Below are 23176 nucleotides of genomic sequence, written 5' to 3'. Positions count from 1 at the left end.
ACATTTTGCGAAATTAGCTTACCGTCTTCTCCTGAGAGAGACAAGAAGATAGATACCAGTTTCCTCTCTGTGCGTTCAGTAGAAAGCTATCTGGCTGCATGTTAGCCTAGCTTAGCACAATGAATGGAAGCGGACATGGCCGGTTAGCCTTCGGGGGAGAGGTGTTAGTTGGACAATGCCTAGGCTAACCGATTATTTTAAGTAGAACATTATTCATATAACATCCGTGACCAAATCCTTCCGTAGAAAAGGATTCATAGCGTTATTGGTACGCAACATGTAGTGAATAATTAAAGTGGTGCTAAAAACGTGGTGGACAAAAATTATTTGAGATGCAGCCTAATCCACCTTTCTCCATTATAAAGATTGGTGTGCGTCCCTAGTAAAATAAAATGTATTGATGACTAATGGAACAGGATCACAGAACTGATATAAAGACGGTCAAAGCAGATGACTTGTATCTGACTCCGTTCTCTTTTCTCAACAGAACTCTGGAATTGAGAGCCTGGTCGAGGAGCTTTGCTCCAAACTCAAGGACATCCAGAACAAACAGAAAGGTTTGCTTTGATTCCTTTTATTGTCATATTATCCTTTTTAGACTTTTCATCTTCCCTTTTGTATTATGTAACACTGTTCTGATACATTTGTGTTTTTGCAGAGGAGAAACAGATTAGGAAGAAATCTGATGGCTCTCAGTCTCCGGAACGAGCTGAGTCCCCCTCTTCAAAGGACCAGGTGGAAATGTAAGCCGCATCATGTCCAATGTGGATCTGTTTTTTAGTTTTTGCTGTCGTTTCTATATGCAGATTGTATGCTACTAAACTCAAATAATTTGTCAGTGGATTTGAACTAGTTCTTATGTTTCTCTCATTGCTATAGGTATTATGAAGCCTTTCCTCCTTTGTCAGAGAAACCTGTTTGTCTCCAAGAGATTATGACGGTGTGGAACAAGGCCAAGGCCTGTTCGTACTCCAGCTCGTCCTCTGCGGCCCCACAGACCAGCACTGACACCTCCTCCCCAAAAGATTGCAACAGTGAGGGTGAGGCTGCGAAGGAGAGGAACCTGGAGGCGTGCGGCACCACCGCGACCAGCGAGAGAGCCCAGCAGCGACGCAGTAAGAAGGAGAAGGAAAACCGCTCAGCGGAGGACAGAGCTGCCGTCCACTCCAAGAGGCAGACCAGGCACAGGTCCGAGGGCAAGTATCGTCCTCGCTCCTGGTCCTCTGGCTCCAGTGAGGCGGGCTCCAGCTCCAGCGGCAACCAGGCAGACTCCAGAGTGTCCAGCAGCAAGGCGGGTAGAATCAGGTCTAGGGAGGCGGGAAGGAGTAAGCGAGGGCGTAACGGTGGACAGGTGAAGCTGGCTCTGAAGGTCGTCGACAAAGAAGAGCGGAGGAACAACAGCAGTGGTGCCACTGGAGGCCCTGCCAAACAACCGCAGCTTTACAAGAAGGGGAAGAGACCGCTGAAGGAGATTGGTAAAGATCCAGGCTGGGGGGAAACAAAAGAGGCTGATTTGGAGGCCCAAAACAAGAAGGAGTACATGGAGGAGCCCCTGTGGTACACAGAGCCCATCACGGAGTATTTTGTACCTTTCAGTAGCCGACAAAGCAAGCTGGAAACAAAGTATCGAAGCAAGGTCGACTCTCCGGAGGGTTTCCCCTTGCCTACCGTCATGGAGAGACTGCCTGAGCGAATGCAAGGAATCTGTATTGCCAATGAGAGCTACCAGAGGGCTTACCTAGCAGCAGGCTCGTTTGTGGACGGGCACTTTGTGGAAGGGCCAGGCGACGCAGAGGACGAGGCTGCGGACCTCACAGGGACCTCCAGCTGCCCTCAGCCAGAGGATAGTAGAGATGTAGACGACGTGCATCTGTCTGAATTCACTCACTTCTATGAAGTTGATATTTATCAATCCATATTGGATCCTAGTGCCTCAGACTCGGTACAAGAGAGTCGGATCTTGGGCATGATCCGGCAGAAGAGCAAAGAGCAAAGAGACTTTGAGGCAGAATGTTGTTTAGTGTTAGACGGCCTCGAGCTGCAAGGGGAAAGTGCAATAAGGGCAGACTCGCAAGAACCTTTGGGAGCCGACGGATTCTTAATGCAGGATCTGGAAAACATGGCTCAAGTCTGGGGGTGTTACTCTCCCTCTAGTTCAGAAGATATAGACGGAGAAAGCTTTGTAGGAGATTCTCCCATTCGGCTCTCGCCCCACCTGGACAGCGCTTCGTTCACGTTGAGCGCGCTGTCCGGACACCTGGACGAGCCCCATCCGGCCGAGGCCGCCGGCGAGCCGCCTGCTCTGAACTCTTCCTGCTTCTCTCTTTTTGAGCTGCAGTACGACAGCCCCACGACTCCCCTTCCCTGCGACTCGCTCACCGGTGGTCCCGAAAACAACACGGATTCAAGTAGCTGTCTCGATCCACATTGTAACAAGCAGTCTCGGTTGCTAATATGGACCAAAAATAGTGCCTTTGACGAAACGGAACACTGTTCGAACCTTTCGACGCGAACCTGCAGTCCATGGTCTCATTCGGAGGAGACGCGTTCAGACAACGAGCAAGGAAATATTCAAACGGAGGAATCGGCTCAAATAGGCAATGAAGAGATTAATTGTATAATCCCTCCTCTCTCTGGTACCTATCTAGAAGAGGAAATCCTGGAGTTTTTGCAGGAAGACACCGGCCATCAGTGTGAGGAGGTCAACATTGGCACGGTGTCCAATCAGACCTTCACAAAAAAATCTAAATTGGAGTCAGTTTGTGGCATAGCATTGGAAGAGGACGAGAGCAAACAGTACAGCACTGGGATGTTTTCGGACGACACAAACCAACAGAGTGAGGATTACAGCTCAGGGATAATTAAGGACATTTGGACTGCGATCGGAGATGGTGATTCTGTACCATCGCAGCCAGACGCAGAGGAACCATGTGAGGGGCTGTTCTCGGAGGAGGCCAGCAGCTACCACTGCGGCGGTCTTGAGGCGCAGGCGCAGGCGAAAGCAGGTCCAATTCAGGGACCTCAGAAGAAAGCAGTGCAGCGCTCCGAGTATCACCTGTGGGAGGGCGAGAAGGAAGAGCAGGGCCTCGCCAAAAACAAGCTCTCCAAGATAGACGGCGCCGGGGATTACATGACTCCGTCCAAGCCCTGGGACGCGAACCCTGACAAGGACAACACGTCCTTCATCCTAGGAGGGGTTTACGGAGAGTTGAAAACGCTGGGCGGCGATAAGGACTGGGCCGTGGTGCCACCTAGTGGTGCGGGGAGCCTTCTGCAGTGCGCCTCCGGCTCAGACGTGGTCACCATCACTGGCACAGATGTGTTCATGAACACGGGCAGCTGCTTCGCTCCGGGGCACAGGCCCCTCTGGCGCCCCCTGGTGTCCTTCGGGCAGAGTGACCAGGCCATTAAAGGGGGTGGGGATGGATTGAATAAGGGATTTTCTTTCATCTTCCATGAAGATTTACTCGGATCCTACGGTGGCTTCCGCGGCGAGGAGCCAGGGTTAGACTACCCATTTTCATCCTTCGACCTGACAAATCCCTTCTCTCAAGTCCTCCATGTCGAGTGTTCTTTTGAGCCAGAGGACATGGCTTCGTTCAGCCCGGGGTTCAAGCCCAAATCTATACTGTGCTCAGACTCTGAGAACGAAGCCCTCCACCCGCGGATATACGGCATCAACCGGACTCAGTATAGGGCCATCCGTATTTCCCCCAGGACTCACTTCCGACCGATATCCGCTTCGGAGTTGTCTCCCGGTGGAGGGAGCGAGTCGGAGGTGGAGTCTGAGAAAGAGGAGACGAGTCTTCCTGTCCTGGCGCCCGTGGACGTCTTCGATGATCCTCAGGACCTCAAGCCCCTGGAGGAGGACGCAGAGCGCGAGGGCCCTTGTTACGGGAAGTCAGAACTGGAATCTGGTAAATTCTTACCCAGATTAAAGAAGTCTGGCATGGAGAAGAGTGCCCAGACGTCTCTGGATTCACAGGAGGGTTCCGGTGCCCTCCTGCCCATCGCAGAGCAAGAGAACTGCTTGGACTGTGAAATAGCAGCGGCCGTGTCGACGGCGAGTGGAGGGACGGACGTTCCGGCTGGCGAGATTCAAAAGGAGGAATCTTCCGGAGAGGAGGAGACCTGCTCATGTGCAGCGGTGGGTCAGACGCCCGAATACGGGGTCGCCTACGACTTCGTTGGAGATGCACCGGAGGTGAGACATTTTATGTATTTGTTCAATGTTTCACGTGTCATATCTAACCTTGCCTGTCAAACAGTCTGTTCAACTGGATCCTTACAAATGTTTCGATCAGTCTCGCAGAGAGACGCTCTTAACCACTTGTTTTTCTTCTCTCTTAGTTCCCTCTGTTGAACATTAGCGAACAGGGAGGAACTGGCAGCCAGCAGGATGAACGCTGGTGGCAGGACACACTCTCTTCCCCCCTCCTCCCTGGATCTCAGTGTACAGGTAAACATACATGTAGTTATCTCCTCCTGGATCTCAGTGTACAGGTAAACATACATGTAGTTATCTCCTCCTGGATCTCAGTGTACAGGTAAACATACATGTAGTTATCTCCTCCTGGATCTCAGTGTACAGGTAAACATACATGTAGTTATCTCCTCCTGGATCTCAGTGTACAGGTAAACATACATGTAGTTATCTCCTCCTGGATCTCAGTGTACAGGTAAACATACATGTAGTTATCTCCTCCTGGATCTCAGTGTACAGGTAAACATACATGTAGTTATCTCCTCCTGGATCTCAGTGTACAGGTAAACATACATGTAGTTATCTCCTCCTGGATCTCAGTGTACAGGTAAACATACATGTAGTTATCTCCTCCTGCATCTCAGTGTACAGGTAAACATACATGTAGTTATCTCCTCCTGGATCTCAGTGTACAGGTAAACATACATGTAGTTATCTCCTCCTGGATCTCAGTGTACAGGTAAACATACAATCTACAGTGAAACCCTATCATTGTATTTCATTAATCTTTTCCATATGTGGGGAGTAAGACTGTGTGGCGTGTTCCCTCTTTGTTTTAAGGTTTCAGTGGATTTGTAATTTGTAAGTAGGGCTGTACCGAATAGTTCGAAGCTTCATTTATAACGTTGACATTTGAATTCTAAATCAACATTCTAATTTTTATTTTTTAAATTTAATTTTAAAAAAAAAGTTTATTTTCGTGTATTCATTCTGTTTAAACCAATGGGGTTTTTCTTCACAGTTGCAGATAAAGATTAGGCTACACTAATATAGTATTATAGTATATGACTCGTCATAAAAAATTTAATAAAACATTTATCATAAATGATGAAGCCTATCTGCATTCGCTTGGTGCTCCATCAAGACGCCACCATCACTTTCGTACCAACCGTGCCCTTATTGGATTATTTTATGTTGACGAAACTGACTAGTTATATTCATTAAAGAAAGTTGATTTAATAATAAATAAAAAATACTAATTTAATCAGATTAATCACTTTATTCAAATTGAGGATTTAGTTTGAGGATATATAATAAAATTATATATTTTTTTTATGATTACATCATAAGATATGATGACAGACATTCGAAGCTTCATTCGAAAACTTCAATAGAAGCTTTGAATGTTAAAAATAAAAATGACATTCGGTACAGCCCTATATGTAAGTTTCATTTAACCCTTTCACTGCCACACGACAGAAGGTTAGCCCTTTACTATCACACAACCAACGGCGATGCTCCATCATTAGCATCATTAGCTCCACATCGTCGGGTCTGTTGAAACTTTGATGCCATGGCTGCTCAGCGTGGAGAAGGCGTTCATCTCACCATGTCGCTCTCTATTCCTGTACAGGGAGCAGTGACATTTGAATCCTCCCAAGTTTTGCCGAGAGGAAGCCTGTCGTGGAGGACGCTGCCTCTCCGTGTGCCCGCACCTCTAGTCTACCAGCAGAGAAACGGGGGGGGGGGTCTCAGTGTCCCCCCCCCCTCCCTTCCCCCTCCACAACCCACCCTTAACCTTTCTGATTTTTCATTTACTAACTTTAAAAACTTTTGTGTAATCAACAATCAGATCGATGAGAAAAAAACTGAGCAAAAATAGGAAAACTAAAAAAATATGTTCTTCGTGTGTGATATGAGGACATGCATTTTTAGATTTTGTTTCAATTGATTTCTTCCGCGCATCGATCTATCATTCAAGACTCGCAGTTAGGGACAATCTTCTGTTTTACCCTCGTCTGGTTCTTCTTACCAACCTATTATTTTCCTTTTTTTTCTTTTTTTGCTTTTGAACCTGGATACTGGTAGTTGGTGGTGAACTAGGATACTGGTGGTCTCTGGTGTCCCAATGGTCTTGCGTTTGTCCAATTAGCCCCCCCCCCCCCCCCCCGTTTTACCCCGCAACGACTTCCGTGACCTAACTGATGCAACCACTCCAGACGTTGTGTGAAACGACTGCTAACGGCATCCGCCCTACCTTCCCCCCCGCTACCATCTGATCATTCAGAAAGTCAATATAAGGACGTGGGGTTTTTGAGTTGTTGTGTAAGACTTTGAGTTAGTTTAAATAGCTTGGATGCCTTTCTGGATGTGAAAGTAGGGAGAGAATGTGTGCGACTTTATTCTAAAAAGTTCCCCCCCACGAGTGTGAAAAGTTACTCTTTGAATGAGTCCGATTTTTAATGAGTCTTTCAAAACCTTAGTAGTAGACATAGTATGGTTTGTGAGGCGACGAATAATAATAAATTACAAAAAAAAGATTAAAAAATAAAAAAGTGAGAGGAAATCATTATGGTGTTTTGTTGGCAAAAAAATACTAATACATTTACTTTTAAATGCAATTCTATGAAAGGATTAAAAAAGGAAAAAAAATCGTTAAGTTTTGGGGGTTAAGGCCCATCACTAAAAAACTTAAGTACAGCCATTTTTGAAGATGCCAAGGCAGTGCATTTGAATGAAACATCCCCCCCCCCCCCCCCCGCTCTGGTACAAACAAGTGGTGCTATAAATACGTTAAAACATATTAAAAAAAAATATTCCAGTTCCATACTCGGGCTGTGATGAGTAGATGATCCTAGTTTTGTTTGTAGTTCAAGCAGAGAGCCGCGTCCATTGATTATATTTTGAGAAATTGTGAAAAGAAGAAAAGAAAAAAAAAGTGTGTGGCTGCTCACAGTTGTTGCTTAATGTGGCTTGGTTTTTATTTTACAAGAGCTTTTAACTTCTTTAGTTGTCAGGCCTGTAATGCATCTGAAACAGGATGACTTAAAAAGGTTTTCAATACAATATCTACAAATTCAGTCAACCGATGAATGAGTCCCCAAAAAAAGGACAAAGTCAGGACCTTTTTTATTCAAAAAAAAATTTTTTTGTAAGTGAAGACACAACTACACGTGAAATGTATAACAAACGAAAAAGTGGTCAAACCAAAAACACAACATAATTACACTAAGGTACAAATGCTGTTTTTTTTTTACGGTGTGTTCTATTCTTTTTTTGGTTTACAATATAACCTGTTTAAATATCCAGAAATGTCTCACATTGTGTGTGTGTGTGTGTGTGTGTGTATGTGTGTCTGTATTGAGCTTGTAAAAGACACTGGTTCAAAATTAGTGCGCAAGAACTTTATCTCAGAAATACGTTGGTGTGCAAAACAGACATTTCCAAAAATGCAAATCCCCCCCACCCCGAAAATCTAAATGCACCGATCCAATTCTCCTTGCTTTATCATGAACTCTATGATGTGTGGATGATTGCCTCTGGCCTGTGCATTAATAATTAAATCCTGCGTTAACACGATTGCAGATAAATGCATTTTTGCAATTCTTTGTGCATTTTAATTTTTTTTAAACCCTGTTTAATTTACTTTCTGCTTTTAAATGAACTTTAGTGTTTTACCTTTTTGCATAAACATGTTATGAGGGTGGCGGCCGGGTCCTGTCTGCAGCATCACCACGACACCCTGGAACTGAAGCACAGATGACAAATGAAATCACCATCCCACCATCTATCATTTATCACATACTCCTAACGCAGTACACACCTTTATTTCCAACAACGTGTCACGTGATCTAATGCACTGTCGCAGGGCAAGCTGGCTCCATTGTGAACATGGCTATGGACATGCCCCCCTCCATAAAACATGTAAAGATGGTTGTAACATGGCTTCATGTCCCCCCCCCCCCCCCCCCCCCCCCCCCGAGCGAAGTGTGATGTTGTCAACATATAGAAACACAAATGAAAGGCGACTCCAATGTCAGGGTTTCTTTTTATCTTTCTTTGACAAGTTTGTCACGACACTCAGGAATCCTTTAATACAAGTACCGGTAATATACAACAACATAAGCTATGCTCAAATCTGTGACAGTGCATTCAAGCATTAATGCAAACATCTTGTAGAGCTGAACTTATCGACATTATTACCAAGTAAACCCACAGTCGACTGTAAAGCACTTAATTTGAGAGATAGTTTTAGGCAAACCCAAGCCATGGGAGAGGTTGCATAAACGACGTGGGTTGGGATTTCAAGAAGCCCATGGTCCTATGCAATCCTTGGTGCATGCAAACCTACAACATTCAAGAAGTATACGAGGTGTCATTCAATTCATTTTGCATGTAAATTACCTTCTGAATGAGGGAGAGCTGAGCATTTTTTTTTATCATGGAATGTAAAAAAAAGAAAAAAAAAACTGCATGCAAACATCACTCCATCTTTGTTTTGATTAAACAGAAGATTTAGATTTAAAGAAGAGAAAAAAATATTTGGATGACTATTTTGTGACAGTCAGTGGGCGCGTGTCAGAAACCCGCGTCACAATAGCACTTAACTTGGAACGTAGAAAGGAATGCGTCGCACCTTTCTCCATCTTGTTCTTCCATTGTTGGCGAGAGAAAACCCAACTTCAGTGAGCGGGTCTGCATTTGGAAACAACATTGAGCTTTTCTTTTTGTATTGCACTGTGGTCTGAAGGACATATCCAGCACTGAAATATAAAACTAAATAAAGTGTTCCTAGTCTCGTCATTCCCTAGCTCAGCGGTTCTCAACCTGAGTTGTGTCGCCCCCGCCCCCCCCCCCCCCCCCCCCCCCTGATTTGGACGCCATGGGGAGGGTTTTGAGAAGTTAGACGCAAACGGTCTACCTTTATTGTTTTAGGTGCTCTTTTTTTTTGTTTAAAAAATTCAATTTATGAGTGAAATATTTCATATTTGACTTCACCCAGTTATTAATTCAGTAGAATATCCTGGAATGGGAAAACGTAAAACATTCTTTGGCGTCAAAGTCCACTGTTCTGTTTGATGCTTGATCATGTTGGGAGGGAGGTAGTATCCTTCTGTTTTTAAGGGCCACGAACCAAATGGGTTGAGAACCAATGCCCCCTAGATGATGATGCCCTGAGCCCCCGTCTTCCTCATCCTCCCACCACCTGAACTCCATCTGGCCCAGATGGTGGTTCTGACTTCATGTACACCCAGAGTAAATTATTTTGTTTCATTGTGGAGTTTCTTAACACCTAATAAAGGAATAAACCAAATGCCAGCCTCTAGGTTGTCTCTCTTTTTGTGCAGTGCTTTACTTTGTATATTTTAGTTATTTGTATTTACTAGTGAGAATATTTTAATGAATTAATTACTTATTTGACAATATATAAAATAACATGTGACAGAAGCACAGTCTGGAATGCATACAGACATCGTAAAGACTCATGATGTCACATAAGACACAAAAACATGTTAACGGTGCCTTTATTGCCTTTTAAAGGTGCTATAGGTAACACCCAGCCACTAGATGTCGCACTAGAGCACGAAAATGTAATTTATCCAATCAGGTTAATTCCACGTAGGGAAATGAGGAACTTTATGGAAAATAAACAAGATACATGTTGGACCCGCCAACATGTTTTCAAGGATACAAATTGATTCATTAATCAATACTTTGGGGGGGGGGGGCGGGGGCAATACTTTTATTCCACATCTTTGTAAAAGCTCTGGATATATATATTTGAATGATTACTGTATATAAAATGTTATCTACAGCACCTTTAACTGTTGAGGGGAGGGGTTGAGTTGACGACAGCCATACATTTGACTCTGTGATCTCAACAGTGCCACTAGGGGGCGTGGTTGATTGATTGATTGGTTGAAAATTGTATTAACAGATTGCAGAATGGGTACAATACAGTACAGCTCAATACACACAATTATTAAGGGGATGCAGACCAGAGAAAGACTTACGTCTTGTTTACATCAGTTCATAACATTTATGACATACACAACATACTGTTAAATCCAGACATTTATGACATACAAGATCTACAAATATACAGTAGTTTATTTACACAATAGTTTCTAAAATAATATATACTGGGGGGGGGGGGGGGGGGGGGGTACTACTACAACAGTGCCACTGGGGGGCGTAGTAGTAATACTTAGCCTGAACTCAAATGTCTTGTGATTGTGTTATATCACACAAAGTAAAGAATGTGTCCCTAGTTGCACAATACTTGTATTAGCCCTACCATCACAATCCATCAAGAGGCCTTTTCATACTCCAAAAGTCCGGTAACATTGCACTTGGTTGTGATGGTGTTATGTTGTGTTCTCTTATAAAGACCATCGTTTTGTTATTGGGGTGGTCACTGGTCAGGTGAGAACAGCAGTGTTTTATGTTTTATTTATTTGCACAATGAAACGAGAAAAATATAAAAGCAACAAATTAAACAATGTGCAGGTGAGGTTTATGAAGGTCTCTCACCAAATAAACAAGAATGACTTTTAAAAATCTAAAATAAGCACCAGTAAATAAACGAGAACAATCTGTACAAATAATATATGAATGTAAAGAAAAATAGCACAACGACGCAAAGTAAAACGCAGTGTGTGCGCGTGCGCGCCTTGCTTCAGGCAGGGCAGCAGAGACGACAGGTGAATCCATCGACTATGAACACAATCTTTGCTCGATTACACCGCAGAGTCACTGTCGGTAAGTTTGTTTTAAAATGGCGGCGGAAGCATCAATACAGGTAATGATGTTATTATTGAAAACAATACCGATCATAACACTTACGAGGCGTCTCTGTTTAATATTTACAGTCACAGTATGAACTAAGCTGTTGGTTAGCAGCAGCAGCAGGATGGCGACCTGCTCACATTACACTTGACTTCGGGAAGCAGCCCAGCATCTAACGAGCACAACCTCTCGACTCACAGTGTTACTGTCGGTGACGGGATGTGGTCACGTGGCGTTTTAACCGTCAGCTTTACCCGCTACACGGTATTATTATTGGAGCTTTTGTGTGATGGTGGTATTTAATAAACATATCCCCCCCCCACCCCCCTCTCTCTTGTTACCGATTGTCGTTGGAACCAAAAGGACCGGAGGAGGTGAGGTGGTGCATCATCATCATCACTATCATCACCATCATCATCCTCTTCGTCATGGAGCGCTCCTCCTCCTCCTGACACCTGTAGCAGCACAATGGCGCATCACACAGCCGAGGAGCCCACGGAGCCCAGAGACGGTAGGGCTGCTTGTTATTCATCTACTCTCTCTTGTGTTGTTATTGTCAGGAGGACAGCCGAAACCCGTCCGATCTTTCGCCGTCGACTAAAGACGCACTTCTTCAACCATTATCTGGAGAAAAAAGAAAAAAACTCTAACCCTAACTAACCTTACTGTCATGCACTTGTCCTAATAAACTAACCTACACTGTAGCACTCAACACTTTGATGAATGAATGAAAACTTTATTTAACAGATTGCAGAATGGGTACAATACAGTACGGCTCAATACACACAATTGTTAAGGGGATGCAGACCAGAGAAAGACTTTCGTCTTGTTTACATCAGGGTCCCCCATTTTCAATTCATCATAACATTTATGACATACACAACATACATGACATCATGACATTTATGGCATAGGGACATATACAGGTATATGTACTGTTACATTTGCGACATATACGATATGCAAATATACAGTACTGTTACCCATAGATATGATGGGGAGGAGACTGTACATTAGGAGGGGGTGGGTGGGAGAGAGGCACACGGTTGAAGGCCCGGATGGCTGAAAAACGTCTGTGCGTTATACAACTTGTGCATATAAAAATAAAAACAACGATTTTCCTCTAGTGCGGTCCCTACTCCATTTTTTTGTAACTTAATTAATGTTGGACTACGCACCTGTCTGAGCGCTGTGGTTACCCTTTTTCTACTTGGGAGAGAATGATGAACATTGTTACTCAGCTGATAGAGTTGTGCCCTGGTACAGTTTCTACGTCAAATGTATATACTCCCTTTTCTTGACTCCTTCTGTATCACAAACAGTACTGTATTTGCAAATCTGGTATGTCATAAATGTATAGATGTAGCAGTACTGACTATCTGTATGTCATGTATGTCATATATGTCCTGATGAATTGAAAATGGGGGACCCTGGTGTAAACAAGACGAAAGTCTTTCTCTGGTCTGCATCCCCTTAACAATTGTGTGTATTGAGCTGTACTGTATTGTACCCATTCTGCAATCTGTTAATAAAGTTTTCAATCAATCAATCAATCCCTTCTTGCTGTCTTGTCGCACAGAACTTGTAAGTCGCTTTGGATAAAAGCGTTTCAGCTAAATGACTAAATGTAAATGTAAATGTTATTCGCTGCCATCTGAGTATAGTAAAACAAAACGTACTGCTAGTAGTGATGCTGTGTTGTAGATTCTGTCCCATTATTGCAAAAATAATAATTATGATTATTGTTCGATTGATATTGGAATCACGATTCTTCTTGAACCAAAGCTGCCTTTCTGTCATCTGAACTACGAGTTACAAAGACTACTGAGAAACTACTATTTGGGGGGCGGGGGTGGGGTGGGGGGGCGCACTGCTGTGAAGGAAGTGTGCGCTGCATTTACAACGCAAGATGAAATCGGAGCCATGTGGCACAATAATAATTTTATCTCTATCTAGTTTTCATGATCACAGGAAGAAGAAATGTAAATTGGAGCTGGATTAATGGCCCTACTGTGGGACACGTCGCCAAGCTTATTAAGTGAAAGTAACATAATTCATTCTGGACTCACCCAAAGAAACGTCGACAACTTTTTCCATTCACATTTATTTCATTGTCATTATTATGATTATGATTATTATGATTGCACAGACGGAACAGGATCTTCCTGTATTCAAAACCGGTGGTTAAAACATGCTGGCATGGTGTGTGTGTGTTGCCTCACAAAGGCAACTAAGATCAAAGGTATTCAAATTCACGGCATGAAACGGCAACAGGTGTCTGTAAACAGTGGTTGTTTCTTTATGACGCTACATCATCTACACATCAGACCCCTCTGTAGCGCTGCCTCCACACCCAGACACCACGGCTGTGACGCTGGTCACCCAGCCTCCTGGAGTGGGGATGGACATCAGATCTGCCCTCTCCTGAGAGACACCCCCATCACAACCCCCGGCCCACCTGGAGACACAGGTCCACGCCACAATGGCATCAAGTCTCACTCATTATAATCAGTGGCAGCAGTTGGTAATATGTATTTTGTCTTCTCTCCACTGGCTGTTTAGGTTTAGATATTTCTAGAGGCACACGCTACAGTAGCATAGCAACAACCTGTCGCCCCGCGTGGGAGCAAGGTCCAGCCAGCCAGCCAGCCAGCCAGCCAGCCAGCCAGCCAGCCAGCCAGCCAGCCAGCCAGCCAGCCAGCCAGCCAGCCAGCCAGCCAGCCAGCCAGGCCTCACGTCACATGACCAGCTGCTGGTGTGGGTTTAGCCCTCAGACTCACTGTGTGCTTTGTGCTTCACTACACAGGAGAGCATCAGGCCCTATAGGCAAGACTTTTGATATTACACGTCATAAGTTCTGTTAGTCTCTCTAGGTATAGGCAAAAGGGTTTCGCTTGGTAATCTTTTGTTGGAATTGATAAATGCAATGTACATTGTTCAGATTGTTATGTTTAAAGGGGCCCGCCGACATTATGCGTTCAGTAGAAAGCTATCCGACTGCAAGCTAGCTTAGCACAAATGAAATTAAGCGGATATGGACCACTAGCCTAGCTTAAAACTCCAGTAGAGGTGTTTTTGGCCAACGGCTAGGCTAGCTGGTCCATATCCGCATCCATTAATTTGTGCTTATGTAACGGTTTGAAGAATGATCAGCTGTTTTAGTTTACCGTTTTAGTTTATTATAAATTCTGAATGATTTGGGACAACCAGCGATTGTAAATAGGTATTTTATTTTGAAATCGTCACTTCAGGAGGAAGTGACGTATTTGCTTTTCTCCCGCGCGACGACGTATGGTATCTGGCTTTACGCGCTGCTTAAACTTCAGTACATCCGAGGATGATAAGAAGGTAGGCAGCTATCAGTGGTACCTTGATGTTATATCTCTGGTCTAAGCCGATAATGTTGTAAATAGGTTTCCAAGTAATGAACCGGGTCTGTACAGTGGTTTGATGTTGATGATGTGCAGTTGTGTATTTGTTTATAAGAGATTTGGCAGTTTTCGCGAACTTTTATATGAGCACGTTGGCAAGCTAGCATTCGTGGGGGGGAGGGGTTTTACGCCTGGCTCTGCTGAGAAGTGTGTGTTCTAACTGGAGTTTTCTCCTACCACAGAGATGTGTGTGTGTACTACCAACACCATTGAGTGCTTAACACTTTCCCGGCCACTTGGATGCGTCTAATCTCACGCTAAACGGCCAGCATTTCTAAACAGACCTGCACAGTCCGCGGGGCTGTTTGTAGAGCTAAATCTATACTTTATAGTATTGCTATCTGTCCATTCTCATTGTCAATTGAGACCATAAACCGTCCCTTCAAAATGGCTTAAAGAAATAATTTTTTCATCAATACGTTCTCATTTTATAGCGTCTTGAATATAAGCGTTATAAGGGATTTCGGCTAGGATATTTCCTGGAAGGCGAGATACAGGCCGCTAAGCTACTAATGTTAAATCCAATGGCATTTCGGATATACAGAAGCTACAGTTAAAACTCAAACTGCATATGATCGGTATTGATGGTCCACCATGAATGCATGAAGGGGGGGGGGGGGGGGGGGGGACGTCGTTTCTGATTATTGATTACCAATAACCGTGTTAGGCCATGGTTAGACTAGTGTTTTTGTGGCTCGTTTTTATACGTTTTTGAATACGTTTGATGTCCCTATTACACAGAAATGCGTTTTTTGGCGTTTTTTTGTGGATACGGCTGAAACGCTAAATTGTGTTTGCGTTTTGGAGACATAGCTCCCAGTTCCGTGTCCCTGTGTCCCAAATAGCTGCAGCTACCATGTGTTGTCAAGTTATTGTTATAAGGACCCCAGTCCAAGCTACAACAGTCTGCATTCCCTTAACAATTGTTTGTATTGAGCCGTATTGTATTGTACCCATTATGCAATATGTTAAATAAAGTTTACATCCATTCATTCTGCTAGCATTACCGATTGCATGAGCAGCTGGCTAACATTAGCTATCAGGATTCAGACCCTGTTAGCTCAGAGCTCCTCTTTCAACTTAACAAGCATTAAACAAAATGGCCCAGTCATCTATTCACCTTTGTTTAATACACACAGCGTTGTCTCTAATGTTATCTAACTACTGATAGCTCCCGATATCATCAGTTTGGTGCTGGTTAACTAGCGTGAGCTAACGTTAGCTTCTAGCCACAATGCTATACTGTTATAATGGCATACTCCATTGATGTTAGCATGCAGCTAACAATGCTACCGATCTTTTTTTAGACTAAACTATCCGCTCTTGGTGGTCACTTGTGTTGATGTTAGTTTTGTTTCATCAACAAATGACAGGCAGAACACACAGTGAATGTATCCGTTTTGTTTATTGCACTTTTATTAGGCTTTGCTGAAAAAGAATTGCTGCATTGAGTAAATAGGCAAGATGGTGGCGCCCATAGGCGCCTGCCTTGTTGACATTTTCTTTGCTGGAGCTTCCAGGAAGTGTATTGGCACATTCAAGTTATGATTGGTTGAAATTGCCTTCATGTTCGCCACCTACTGCCACCTACTGCTTTGGCAGTGTACTACATCAGTGTGCTCGGGTGACAAAAACGAAAGTGTGACTCGAGGCTGCGACGTCGCGGCGAAACGCATATGACAATGAAACGAAAATGAAACGAAAGGTGTAACCGCCGCCTTAGCCTCAGTAGCCACATTCGTTGACCGGGTGGATGGCTATCAAAACAAGCCCTGATCAGCGTGTAATTTACGTGAAAAAGATCTTACCGTGAGCCGGTTGGATCCCCGCATTTCCCAGTTATCGATCGCCATCTGGTAGATCGATATATCCATTGGCTGATGATACATTCCTTTACTGCACACTGAAATCCGCGTCCCAAAACGTAATCCGTGTAACAGGCTATAGGCATCGCTTCAGGTTAGTAGAAAACTACATTGGAAATCCAGAAAAAACAAGACAACTTCTGCCACAGGGAACACTGCATTATCGAGATAGCGCCCCTAAGAGGATCTGGCCGGTAATGCACTTTTTCAAATTCAAAGAGTAGGGTAGTTCTGCAGTGCCGCTCGGTGACATTGGGTAGGTTATTAAAATGGAATAAAAGCCAAAACAACCTTGCCACGGACATGTCCGTCGTTGGTCCTCAACCGGTGGATTCGAACCACGGATTTATCCGTGGCCCGTCCCGAATGTGTTAAGGCTGACTGCATTGTATGTTTCTTATACTTGACAGGTATGTTGTGATGTTTTTGGTCAATTGTGTTTTGAATTGTTTTATTTTCTAATGTTTTATTTTCTAATGTTTTATTTTCTAATGTTTTATTCTAATGTCTGATTCATATTCTTCAGTACATCTGAGGATGATAAGAAAGAGATGTGTGTACTACCAACACCATTGAGTGCTTAAGGCTGACGGCATTGTATGTTTCTTATACTTGACAGTAGTGATGCACCGATGTGAAAATTGTGGCCGATACCGATAACTGAATTAATATTGCTGTTCTGGCCGATACCGATATTTACCGATGTCGATATCTCTGTATAGAAAACACTTTTTATGATAATCAAATAAAGAGCTATTTTCCAAAACGCATATTTTTTTTACTTTTGTAACTTATTTTCAGAAATTACTGATATTTTGAAACTATTTAAGGCCAAAACATGTATTAAAAAAAAAAATTATATCGGCCCTATCTTGATATCGGACCGATACCGATGTGTAAAAAAACGGCCATATCGGCCGATATTATATCGGCGGCCGATATATCGTGCATCACTACTTGACAGTAAAGAAAAGAAGTACTGCGTCCATCCCGTCTCCCGTGTCCATTATTCACGCAGGGCAGGAACACAGTGGTCACACTAAGCTAGGCTAGCTTGCATCTGGATAGCTTTCTACTGAACACACGGAGAGGAAATTGATATCCATCTTCTTGTCTAACTGTGGAAACTTATTCCCACCTACTTGAGCAGCGGAATATGGATCTGAACATGTATTTAGTTTGTTCTGAGACTGAAGTGAAAAAAGTATTGTTCACCCTCCACACCAGGTGGGAGACACCACAGCTGAACCTGGAAGTTACAGTTGAATCCTGTTCACCCTCCACACCAGGTGGGAGACACCACAGCTGCACCTGGAAGTTACAGTTGAATCCTGTTCACCCTCCACACCAGGTGGGAGAAACCACAGCTGAACCTGGAAGTTACAGTTGAATCCTGTTCACCCTCCACACCAGGTGGGAGAAACCACAGCTGAACCTGGAAGTTACAGTTGAATCCTGTTCACCCTCCACACCAGGTGGGAGAAACCACAGCTGAACCTGGAAGTTACAGTTGGATCCTGTTCACCCTCCACACCAGGTGGGAGACACCACAGCTGAACCTGGAAGTTACAGTTGAATCCCTGCGGTTGCCATGTCGACCTGCTGTGCCCTTTTTTGTTAAAGGGATAGTACCGTTTTTGGAACCCTTGCCCTATTTCTTACTTACCAATAATGTTGTTGCCTGGTAGATATCAGTCCCACCCCAAACAATTCATATGGAAGTACTTCTTTCATAGTTGTAACTGAGGGGTTACAAAACCCTGACTGTATTAAAGATTGTGATAGATTAAACCACTACTACATATTATTATTACTTGCCAGACAGTACAGTTAAATATGGCAGACACTCAATAGACGGCACGGTGACAAAGAGATAACGTTTACAGTATTTTATTATCAATGTCAAATATACAACTGCGAATTATTTGGTCGCTCTTTTATGGCGAATGATATTAGAATGTCAGAGTATCAAAGTCAGTGGGAATGAATAATTCCTAGGCTAATAATACTAGACCGGAACGCTGCATGGCGTGAGATGGCGATATAGGGGGCAAAACGAAGGTATAGCTGGAGACTGGTGATTTCCCCCACGGAGTGGTAAGCTCCAGAGGATTGAAGAATAGGCGGATACTCCGGCTGGTCACTGAAGAAAGGGGGTCTCATACGGATCCGGTCCTTGTAATCCAAGTGCTCGATAGCAGGGTAATAGCTCTTAATCCAATGCCCGACGGCAGTGATGATAGCTAGCTAGCTTCGTCCTCGAAGCTAGCCCGATGCAGATCTTCAGGGTAGTTAAATCCAAACGACAATGGTATTAACGATGCTCTTCTCCACGGTACTACGTTTGCACAAGTCACTATAATCCACCAACAATGGTTCTACAATATCAAGGTCGTATCTAAGGAGCTACTAGTTATCCGTAACGATACACCGCGGTAGGTTCCACTGCTCACATGTCCAATAGTTCTGCTGCTAGGTTCACCTCGTGTTCTGATACTAATTACGTTAAGTCCACACACACTTGCTAAGGTTCACACTAGTTACTAGGTTCACGCTTCACTTCACGTTAGGTTAGGTCGAACTGCTGCTGCTTGCGCCTTCCACAATATATATACTTAGAGTGCTTTCTAGGGCGCAACCGAATCTCTTGTCCGGAATCAATGCGCTGGCCAAGGGCATGTCTCAACTTGTCCAAACTCGTCTTTGAACTTGTCTGGGGGGGCGCGACTGTTGGTGCCGCCAGTGCCAAGGGCGTTGTCCAATGAGGAAAGCGAATAATGCTATGATTCAAACGGAGGCTTAAAGGGATATAGCTTATATATATAAATAATATACAAGTTATATAAATAATAAAACGTAGATTCTCAGTGTTAATCTGGCCCTTCACAACAATAGTAATTTTCCTTCATAATGTTTTGCCAGTATAGCTGTGGAATAGGTATTCAATTCTATTCAAAGTGGTCTTAAAAAGGTCTATAATTTTAGTCTTAAATCTTACTTGTTGAAAGCTGCAGGAACCCTGATCCATGCTGTTCCAATGCAAAGTCAATGGGGTCAAGCTCCTGTTTGCACAAGCTGACTGAAGCTCACTGAAGTCTACTTTGTCTCTACTCGGCTTATACAGACTGGAGTTTGGCCTCATTGACTTTGCATTGGTTTGTTTGTGGTAGGGATGTACATTAGAGTTTGGCCCCATTGACTTTGCATTGTTTTTTGTTTTATTAGGATCCCCATTATTTTATCTTATTTAACCTTTAAAAGTTTCGTTGAGATAAAAAGAAATCTCTTTTACAAGAGCGTCCTGGCCAAGATAGGCAGCAGCACAGTTACAATTTCACAGTTGCAGACGAAAACAATTTAAAAAAACAAACGTATAGCAATTAAAACAAAAACAAGGACAATTCACTAGTCATTACTGCTATAGTCATTCTAGAAAATAATACAACAGAACAAATACAGAATGTAATTAGCAATACAATTTAAAACAAGAAGAAAAATAATTGTTAATCTTACTACATCAGACATAGTCACACAGTGTAAAACGGAGGACAATACAACAAAAGACAGGATGGTCAGTCAATAGAGTAGAATAATGTAATTGACTAAAAATATAGGATTCCTTGAGAAGAATACATTTCTGAAAAAGGAGAGAAGGTTTATAAAGAGTCTGCCTTCAGCTGTCAGCCATGAGAGGAGTCTGTCTTCAACTGTCAGCCATGAGAGAGGAGTCTGTCTTCAGCTGTCAGCCATGAGAGGAGTCTGTCTTCAACTGTCAGCCATGAGAGAGGAGTCTGTCTTCAACTGTCAGCCATGAGAGGAGTCTGTCTTCAACTGTCAGCCATGAGAGGAGTCTGTCTTCAACTGTCAGCCATGAGAGGAGTCTGTCTTCAACTGTCAGCCATGAGAGGAGTCTGTCTTCAACTGTCAGCCATGAGAGAGGAGTCTGTCTTCAACTGTCAGCCATGAGAGGAGTCTGTCTTCAACTGTCAGCCATGAGAGAGGAGTCTGTCTTCAACTGTCAGCCATGAGAGAGGAGTCTGTCTTCAACTGTCAGCCATGAGAGGAGTCTGTCTTCAGCTGTCAGCCATGAGAGAGGAGTCTGTCTTCAACTGTCAGCCATGAGAGAGGAGTCTGTCTTCAACTGTCAGCCATGAGAGGAGTCTGTCTTCAACTGTCAGCCATGAGAGAGGAGTCTGTCTTCAACTGTCAGCCATGAGAGAGGAGTCTGTCTTCAACTGTCAGCCATGAGAGAGGAGTCTGTCTTCAACTGTCAGCCATGAGAGAGGAGTCTGTCTTCAACTGTCAGCCATGAGAGAGGAGTCTGTCTTCAACTGTCAGCCATGAGAGAGGAGTCTGTCTTCAACTGTCAGCCATGAGAGAGGAGTCTGTCTTCAACTGTCAGCCATGAGAGAGGAGTCTGTCTTCAACTGTCAGCCATGAGAGAGGAGTCTGTCTTCAACTGTCAGCCATGAGAGAGGAGTCTGTCTTCAACTGTCAGCCATGAGAGAGGAGTCTGTCTTCAACTGTCAGCCATGAGAGAGGAGTCTGTCTTCAACTGTCAGCCATGAGAGAGGAGTCTGTCTTCAACTGTCAGCCATGAGAGAGGAGTCTGTCTTCAACTCTCAGCCATGAGAGAGGAGTCTGTCTTCAACTGTCAGCCATGAGAGAGGAGTCTGTCTTCAACTGTCAGCCATGAGAGAGGAGTCTGTCTTCAACTGTCAGCCATGAGAGAGGAGTCTGTCTTCAACTGTCAGCCATGAGAGAGGAGTCTGTCTTCAACTGTCAGCCATGAGAGAGGAGTCTGTCTTCAACTGTCAGCCATGAGAGAGGAGTCTGTCTTCAACTGTCAGCCATGAGAGGAGTCTGTCTTCAGCTGTCAGCCATGAGAGAGGAGTCTGTCTTCAACTGTCAGCCATGAGAGAGGAGTCTGTCTTCAACTGTCAGCCATGAGAGAGGAGTCTGTCTTCAGCTGTCAGCCATGAGAGAGGAGTCTGTCTTCAACTGTCAGCCATGAGAGAGGAGTCTGTCTTCAACTGTCAGCCATGAGAGGAGTCTGTCTTCAGCTGTCAGCCATGAGAGAGGAGTCTGTCTTCAACTGTCAGCCATGAGAGAGGAGTCTGTCTTCAACTGTCAGCCATGAGAGGAGTCTGTCTTCAACTGTCAGCCATGAGAGAGGAGTCTGTCTTCAACTGTCAGCCATGAGAGAGGAGTCTGTCTTCAACTGTCAGCCATGAGAGAGGAGTCTGTCTTCAACTGTCAGCCATGAGAGAGGAGTCTGTCTTCAACTGTCAGCCATGAGAGGAGCCTGTCTTCAACTGTCAGCCATGAGAGGAGTCTGTCTTCAACTGTCAGCCATGAGAGGAGTCTGTCTTCAACTGTCAGCCATGAGAGAGGAGTCTGTCTTCAACTGTCAGCCATGAGAGGAGTCTGTCTTCAACTGTCAGCCATGAGAGGAGTCTGTCTTCAACTGTCAGCCATGAGAGGAGTCTGTCTTCAACTGTCAGCCATGAGAGAGGAGTCTGTCTTCAACTGTCAGCCATGAGAGAGGAGTCTGCCTTCAGCTGTCAGCCATGAGAGAGGAGTCTGTCTTCAACTGTCAGCCATGAGAGAGGAGTCTGTCTTCAACTGTCAGCCATGAGAGGAGTCTGTCTTCAACTGTCAGCCATGAGAGAGGAGTCTGTCTTCAACTGTCAGCCATGAGAGAGGAGTCTGTCTTCAACTGTCAGCCATGAGAGAGGAGTCTGCCTTCAGCTGTCAGCCATGAGAGGAGTCTGTCTTCAGCTGTCAGCCATGAGAGAGGAGTTTGTCTTCAACTGTCAGCCATGAGAGAGGAGTCTGTCTTCAACTGTCAGCCATGAGAGGAGTCTGTCTTCAACTGTCAGCCATGAGAGAGGAGTCTGTCTTCAACTGTCAGCCATGAGAGAGGAGTCTGTCTTCAACTGTCAGCCATGAGAGTCTGTCTTCAACTGTCAGCCATGAGAGAGGAGTCTGTCTTCAGCTGTCAGCCATGAGAGGAGTCTGTCTTCAACTGTCAGCCATGAGAGGAGTCTGTCTTCAACTGTCAGCCATGAGAGGAGTCTGTCTTCAACTGTCAGCCATGAGAGAGGAGTCTGTCTTCAACTGTCAGCCATGAGAGTCTGTCTTCAACTGTCAGCCATGAGAGAGGAGTCTGTCTTCAACTGTCAGCCATGAGAGAGGAGTCTGTCTTCAACTGTCAGCCATGAGAGAGGAGTCGGTCTTCAGCTGTCAGCCATGAGAGGAGTCTGTCTTCAGCTGTCAGCCATGAGAGAGGAGTCTGTCTTCAACTGTCAGCCATGAGAGAGGAGTCTGTCTTCAACTGTCAGCCATGAGAGGAGTCTGTCTTCAGCTGTCAGCCATGAGAGAGGAGTCTGTCTTCAACTGTCAGCCATGAGAGAGGAGTCTGTCTTCAACTGTCAGCCATGAGAGGAGTCTGTCTTCAACTGTCAGCCATGAGAGAGGAGTCTGTCTTCAACTGTCAGCCATGAGAGAGGAGTCTGTCTTCAACTGTCAGCCATGAGAGAGGAGTCTGTCTTCAACTGTCAGCCATGAGAGAGGAGTCTGTCTTCAACTGTCAGCCATGAGAGGAGCCTGTCTTCAACTGTCAGCCATGAGAGGAGTCTGTCTTCAACTGTCAGCCATGAGAGGAGTCTGTCTTCAACTGTCAGCCATGAGAGAGGAGTCTGTCTTCAACTGTCAGCCATGAGAGGAGTCTGTCTTCAACTGTCAGCCATGAGAGGAGTCTGTCTTCAACTGTCAGCCATGAGAGGAGTCTGTCTTCAACTGTCAGCCATGAGAGAGGAGTCTGTCTTCAACTGTCAGCCATGAGAGAGGAGTCTGCCTTCAGCTGTCAGCCATGAGAGAGGAGT

The 23176-nt window shown here is 44.5% G+C and overlaps 1 protein-coding gene across 2 annotated transcripts in view; it reads left to right on the top strand.

The window, feature by feature from the left end:
* Window positions 1-8730, top strand: part of kiaa0232 (KIAA0232) — a 106857-nt gene extending 98127 nt beyond the window's left edge. For both annotated transcript variants that reach the window (XM_084313014.1, XM_084313015.1), the window contains exons 4-8: window positions 488-557; window positions 659-743; window positions 880-4204; window positions 4351-4459; window positions 5838-8730. In XM_084313014.1, the coding sequence (XP_084169140.1) occupies window positions 488-557; window positions 659-743; window positions 880-4204; window positions 4351-4459; window positions 5838-5854 (3606 nt within the window). In that variant the 3' untranslated portion in view covers window positions 5855-8730. The remainder of the gene's footprint in view (window positions 1-487; window positions 558-658; window positions 744-879; window positions 4205-4350; window positions 4460-5837) is intronic.
* Window positions 8731-23176: the final 14446 nt, after the last annotated feature.

The sequence above is a fragment of the Notolepis coatsorum genome (assembly GCF_963971535.1).
Source record: "Notolepis coatsorum genome assembly, chromosome: 4".
In the NCBI taxonomy this organism is placed as follows: domain Eukaryota; kingdom Metazoa; phylum Chordata; class Actinopteri; order Aulopiformes; family Paralepididae; genus Notolepis; species Notolepis coatsorum.
The sequence above is the reverse complement of the archived record's forward strand: the minus strand, read 5'-3'. Positions and strand labels throughout refer to the sequence as shown.